General features: G+C 38.5%; 1 protein-coding gene across 2 annotated transcripts in view; it reads left to right on the top strand.

Annotated features, from left to right (window-relative positions):
• Window positions 1-488: 488 nt before the first annotated feature.
• Window positions 489-7,236, top strand: part of shroom3 (shroom family member 3) — a 63,339-nt gene continuing 56,591 nt past the window's right edge. Inside the window, exon 1 of one of the 2 annotated variants that reach the window (XM_086096766.1) lies at window positions 489-973. In XM_086096766.1, coding sequence (XP_085952892.1) covers window positions 821-973 — 153 coding nt within the window. In that variant the 5' untranslated portion in view covers window positions 489-820. The remainder of the gene's footprint in view (window positions 974-7,236) is intronic. The other variant, XM_086096765.1, reaches the window with a different exon arrangement.

Genomic DNA, 7,236 nt, shown 5'->3' with positions numbered 1-7,236 from the left:
CTTCATGTGCAATTGGCCCAGAATGTGTCCAGAGGTTGCAACATGCCTGACATGAAGACTTTTTAAATCAAACTGGAAGAATAAAAAACGAGAAAAATGCTAAAGTGGTGCCTTCACTGACTTTACTGTGATTTAAATCCAAATCATATAGACGTCAGAATCAATCACTTCCCATATTTTCTCCTTACGTCACTTCATACATTTCCGTGTCCTTTCACTCAGTCTCTCTCTCTCTCTCTCTCTCTCTCTCTCTCTCTCTCTCTCTCTCTCTCTCTCTCTCTCTCTCTCTCTCTCTCTCTCTCTCTCTCTCTCTCTTCTCTCTCTCTCTCTCTCTCTCTCTCTCTCTCTCTCTCTCTCTCCCTTTCTCTTTACTCAGTGAGCCGCACCAAATTCTATTGTGATGCTAAACTTTCGGAAGAGAGGGACAGACACAGTGAGAGAGGGAGGAAGAGCGGCTTGGATTTCTGTTTGGACAAATCTGATCTGATCGCCGTTTATCTTGGAGTGTGATCCCTTTCTCCATTCAGTGAACTTCCAAACGTTTTTCAAAGTGTTACAAACTATTTCCAGTGAGTGTCCTGCTGTTGTTTTACCGGACCTTTCGCCACTCTTTGCGCTTCAGGAATGCACGGTGCACTTTGCAACTCTGTGCCCGGATACCTCCTGCTTTGCTTTTCATCGAGCAGGAGTTTTAAATGATCGACGATCATGTGCTCGTGAAGGACATACTCTTTTCGTCAGCCTGGTACCCCCCGCGGTCCGCCCGGTCGCAGCCGGACTGAGGACTGGCGAGCCCGGTAGGAGCGCTTCCTTTACGGGCATGGACGGTGACCGGGCGGGGCTCCAGCAGGCGGCGGGCGGAAGAAGAAGAGGCGGGTGGGCACTTGTGGAGGCCCAGCTGCAGGGTGGAGCGCCCTGGGGATTTACACTTCAGGGCGGCCTGGAGCATGGGGAGCCCCTCATCATCTCCAAGGTATAATAATGTCAATGACCTCAAACAATGTTGAAAATGTTCATTTTGCAGTAACCCTTCCGGTACAATAATTTGAAATATGTGAAAGACTAAATGCAGTGTACGCTTTAAATATTTCTTTCCCATTGGCAATAGTACCGTTAGGGTCATGTTTTTGTAGGCAACATAAGAGCAAAACTACAGTACAGACAGTGAATCCCTCCCTCATCACGCAAGATTGCCTACATTTCAGGATAGTGAAACCAAATAACTAAACTTCCCCCATGTACGTTTAACATATTTGAAAGTATTATAATTAAAACGAATGTAAAGCAAAAGAGATTTAAACGTAAACAAAATATTTTATGGAAACATGTAATTTCGTTCACTGCCTTAACACTAATGTTGTATGTCATGGTTGAGCTAACAGTATTGGTAATAACGAACATCCGGGCATTTCTGATATTTCCGCACCTTGCACGGTGAAAACAAACGGTATTGTATTGCTTATGCCTGTGACTAGCATACAAACCAGGTAGATTGTTATAGTAGTCAAACAACATTTCATCACATTTGGAAATCAAAATAATCCTCTCAAATCAAATTACAACGATCCAAAGTCCAATGTTTTTCAATGAGGGGAGACCTTCCTTTCACCAAGACGGTGGGAAGTCATATTGATCCTGCTCTGATCGTCCCACTTAATTCTGACCTCAATGCATTCGAGGCGAATGTAAACAACAAAGATGGGTGATTACTAAATTGTTTGTTGTTCTATTCAACACAATCAATCCAAATCATGTTGTGTTACGTGAACCTATTTCAAATGATTAAAGTAATACACAAATATAAATAAATATCTGTTTAAAATGTTGTAAATTATGTTTTTCCATTCATGGTCTGTCTCTCCATGGGCTCGCTCGCCATTGTCGAAAGATGTCAGATTGAAGTTGGTCAGTGAAATCGGTCTCCTTTTTTTCTTTGACTTCACAATTTAGATGCATGAATTCAAATGTGCATTCCCGTGCTCACTTCTTGATGTGAAGTCAGAAAAGTCCAACTTCCCACTTTCATCGAATGTAGCATATGTCTCTATTGTCGAATGATGTCAGATTGAAGTCGGTCAGTGATGTAGGGGTCCTTTTTTATCCAATGTCACTTTGCAACTTGGAACTCTTGAGTTCAAAGGGGCGTGGGAAGTTGAGCTTTTCTGACTTTCCACCTTGCTCTTGTCCTTGAATGCAGCATTACACTGCCATTTTGACTTGAGACGTAAACTTAATTATAACCTTCAAACAACTATTACTTTAACACATGCAAGCAGCACATGCAAACAGAGCATACAAAATTTACAGGCATATACAGTATTATCTGTGGGAGCAATTATTAAAATGGCAAAATGTAATGCTATTTAAAGAGTAACTCAACACCAAATACACTTTTTTGGGTGATAAACTGTGGAAACAGGTGTCTATTAACGCTGTCTACATATGCTAGTCATTATTTTGACATTTTAGTGCATGTTTGTTGAAATCTTGAATTTGGGGCAAAACCCGCTTGACTGGCGCCATCTTCAGGTTAAACACTGGGATAAACACAATTTGGCTGTTTGTCCTCTCATTGGACGAGCACAGGCTACTAATGTCACTTCCGTGAAACTCACGTAGTTGCTCTGCCACCCACCGACTCAGTCTCGTATATGCCTCCTTACACTCCTTCTTAGAGAGTTGAAGTTGGAGTAGTAGTGTTTGTGAACATCTTTGTATTGATTTTTAGGCTAGTGATTTATTAGTATAGCATTTGGTTAATTTATTTAGCATAGCTTGTCATAGTATAGAATTCATTTGATCGTAGTTTTCACTGCAGGTTACTTGCACTCTGTCTGGTGTACTTTTTTAATTCATATATATTTTTCAGTGGAAACAGCAATTGTACAGACACTACTATTTTTATTATAAAACATAACGAATAAATAATATAGTAAAAAAAAAAAAATCTAACAAGTGTAGCTAATACCGTTATATGTCAACAGAGTTATTCAGATTCTTTATTTCAAATAGTGTCATGTCTGTTGTATTTAAGCAGAGTTCATGGGTCCCAATCATAACTGCCTTCTTTGCCAAAAATTGGCATATGAGGCTCACACCCACAAGCTGATTGAAAGGTAAACTCAGAGTTTAAGATGTTGAAATCTCAGAACTTAGTGGGGCTTTTTAGGCACATTTGTGCCTAAGGTTTGGTCAGATTTCCACATTAAATGGCGTTATTAAAGAGATGTTTATAATTGCTGTATTGCACTATCCAAGTGGTTCTTCTCTGCCAACAAAAAATGGCTCAGTGGGAGGAAGGATAACCCGTTTTATTAGCCACACAACATTGGCCTCCCTTAAAAGTTCATCTTTTGCATATGTGTGAATTCATTTCACTTTTATTTGTTTCAGACAATAGCAAAAGCAACGCAGTCAATGTCATATTGCAACAAAAAAAAAGCAAATTGGTAGCAAAAGTCCAATTGGGAGTGGGAAGAAGAAAACATATTTAATCCCACTCCCATCTTCCAATCAAATGACAATATTAGATACTGTGCCACTACAGCCTTAAGACTCAATGGTAAACAATTACCCATAGAGCAATGAATATTACATGTATATGTTAAACAGTGCAGCTTGGTTGTAAAAGCGTGTGTGTTCTAGACTGGCCCGCCAGCAGTCCAGACCTGTCTCCTATTGAAAAAGATACGGTGCGTTACAAAGTGCAAAATACGACGACAGACACTCCGGACCTTTGAGCAATTGAAGTGTGTACAGCAAGAATGGGAAATAATTCCACTTCCCAAACACTGATTGTTGTTAAAAGGAAGAGTATGTAACACAGTGGTAAACATGCCCGTGTCCCAGATTTTTTGTAATGTGTTGTAGTTATTAAATACAAAATTAATGAATATCTGCAAAATAAGGCAATAAAGTTAATCAAATTGAACATTAATTAATGTGTCTTTGTATTGTACCTAATTGAATATGGGTTTTGAAAATTGCTGTATTCTGTTTTTATTTACTTTTTACGCACCAGCCTAACTTAATTGGAATTAATAAGTAATTATTTCCCTGAGAGCTGCCATGGCCTCATTTTACTAAAATGCAAATCAGCAGGCAAGCTTGCTATTATATGTGCGAGGGTGTTTTCCTGGGACGAAAGCCAAAAGGCCGTATAATAAGACAAGAATGTGAATTATGTGTTTTTTCTTTTTTTGGGGGGGTGGAGAAATGAACAACACACTTTTATTTTGTGATGCATCCTGGGTCTGGTTTGTCAAATTCTAGACCTTTTTGTTTAACTCCAATATAACCTCAAGTCTGTCTAATTCAATCATTCCCCATCTACATTGGTTCTCGTTAAGCTGCTTTTATTTCACAGGTTCACCTATTCCACACATTTCAGCTCAGGCTAAATAGTCTTAATGACTTTAATCTGGAGGTTGTGAACTGCATGGAACTAACTAGACTGAAGAGTGACACGGCATTTATTTATTTATTTATTAAAACAAGTTGAGTCCCCAAATCTTTACTCGGGTTAAGCAAGTCACTTTACATTCAGTGTCTGTACAGTACTTATCTTCTTTACAGAAGCTGTACTAATACATTCCTAATCACTGTTTTTAAATGGTGCCCCACCAATCTTTGTTCAGTATTGTCTATAACTTAATTGTCTTTTCGATTAAATGCATAACTGGCATGAAGCTGAGTTAATGTTTGACTAGCTATTAGTAAGCTTAACTGTAAAGTTACCACAACTTGCATGTATTTTAAGACATATTTATTGTGTCTTATCTTTTGAGTTACAACCTTTGCAGATTGCTGTTTGCTTTTCCCCAATGTTATCAAAAACATAATCATTGAATCCAATTCGATCGTTTTCAGATAGGGTGACCAGATTTTCAAAATTGAAAACTGGGTGGGATACTACAATTTCACTGAAAACTAAATATACAATATATTCTCATCAAGAACTATTTAATTGCTAGTCAATCTGGTGACCAGTGGTTGTGTTATTCCTAGTGCTGTCAAAGCGTTAACTAATTAATTAATCACAGAAAATTATCGCATTAATCATGTATTAATTAATTTTTTCGATCCGCTTAAATGTTGTACACCAAGCGACGCCCCTCTCCTCCGGTGTGCGTCATAACCCCGGGAGCTGCTGCGACCGACCGGTGCAAACTCACACGTTAAAAAGCTAGCGAGAAGAAAAGGCGGCCACTCATCCCTGCGTTCGCTGTTTAATTCAAGCAGACGCTTGCTTGCAGCGTTTTTTTTGCTTGCGTAACCTCAATTTATTTCGGCAATATTATTTCGGCTTTTCGGTGGCCGAATATTCGGTCCATCACTAGAAGAGCTCTTCAAATTAGGAGGGCGAAAAAATGTTGTTAAAAAAGCCTTTTTAACTAAGCGATTAATCGCGATTAATCAAAATTCTAAGATTTGATTAATCTGATTAAATTGTTTTTATCGTTTGACAGCTTTAGTTATTACTTTAGCTATTGCTAAATAAATATTATCTTGATTGACAGTTTTTTTGCTTGGCCCCGGCAGCTATTGGAAGCTGGCTGTGGCGTTTACCCCACATTGTAACATTGGAAATACGCTACATTTAGGACTACATTTCCCATGATTCTTAAAGAGGAAGCAAAAAGTAGTATTAGTTCTGCAACGACAAATCATGCCTGCTAGCGATTACTTGGGATGAGAATTTAAAGGTTAAATAACTTTTTAATTGGTTTATCATATGAATCGCTGCGAGAACTGTGTGATTGGTAAATGGACTGCTGATTATGTAGCGCTTTATCTACACCATATGGTGCCCAAAGCACTTTACAATGCCTCGCAGTCACCCATTTACACAAACACATACACCATTGGTCGGCTGTTAGCAGGTCCACTGGGAGCAAATCAGGGTTCAGTGTCTTGCTCAAGGACACTTCGACATGGTCACAAGGGCTGTGGATCGAACCCACAACCTCGCGGTTGGGAGACGACCACTCTACCACTGAGTCATGCCGCCTCATTTGTACACAGCCAAATTGTCAAGATACATATACAGTGCATTTATCCTTTATCAATAGGACGAAAGCTGCCATGTATGGACTGATAAAATTGTGCGGACTCATAAAATTTAGCTCTTGATAGCGTCAATGCCAGATCCTGTGTTTTCGTATTTTGGCTGATAATTAGGGATAAATGAGCCTTTGATGCATAATGTGGCAACAGCAATGTGACACTTTGAAACAAATTATTTTCAATAACAAAAAATGGTTAGCACAGTGCAGATCGTACTGTGTATCAGATAAAAGTCACAGTACTGTGACGTTGCAAAAAAGGACTCAGGAGATACAAGGACAAATGAGTAGGGCAGTTAGCACTAGGATTACAAACAAAAATAAATACTTGGTTTGCACAAAAATATGGGTGATATTTCCAGCCTTGACATAGTGGCATGAGAAACATGATTTCAGTTTATTATGCCATAGCGTCATCAGTACATTGAGGATCAATTAATAAGGAATTAAATTCAATTAAAATGTATTGCAGTTGTGCTACTGAAATCCCTCCGGTGAACCAAATTGACAAGCTAAAACTGCACAGGGCTCCAAAAGGCTCTACAAAATATTTCCCTTTATCGTAAAAGATCAAACGACACCTGGTTGGGCAATATATATATATATATATATATATATATATATATATATATATATATATATATATATATATATATATATATATAAATAAATCACTCGTTTATTTCAGCCAAGGGTCCTCCTGCTGTCTGAAGATGTTTTCTTAAATCACAGTCTATATTAATTAGATAACGTTTGTTAGTTTAGTCACAGTGAGAACATACTGAGCTGATCTGCTGTCTGCATGATAATGAATATCAGCTGGAATACCATAGCGAGCTACCCTCCCACCCCAACACACACACACACACACACACACAGGCACATTTTGTTTTCAGATTGTGAAATGGTTTACATTTCAAGGGTGTTCCTTTACAGAAGATGTTCAATTTCCGTTGTGTTAGTGAAACTCCTACGATGCAGTTGTAATTTTAATTTCTTTGGTTGTCAAAATTACATGCTATCATTAGTGGCAATACTACATCCCATATTTGCCTGATGTGCCTTTTGAAACCCACAATGTTGTTTTATCTCACCCACCGTTGTGTGTGTGTGTGTTTTTGTCTTTTACGTACAACACTTGATGGTATGAAAGCATCACATTTTGATACCT

Source organism: Leptonotus elevatus, chromosome 15, assembly GCF_054856555.1.
Source record: "Leptonotus elevatus isolate MCC_2025b chromosome 15, RoL_Lele_1.0, whole genome shotgun sequence".
Lineage (NCBI taxonomy): Eukaryota > Metazoa > Chordata > Actinopteri > Syngnathiformes > Syngnathidae > Leptonotus > Leptonotus elevatus.
This window is presented reverse-complemented; position numbering and strand designations above follow the sequence as displayed.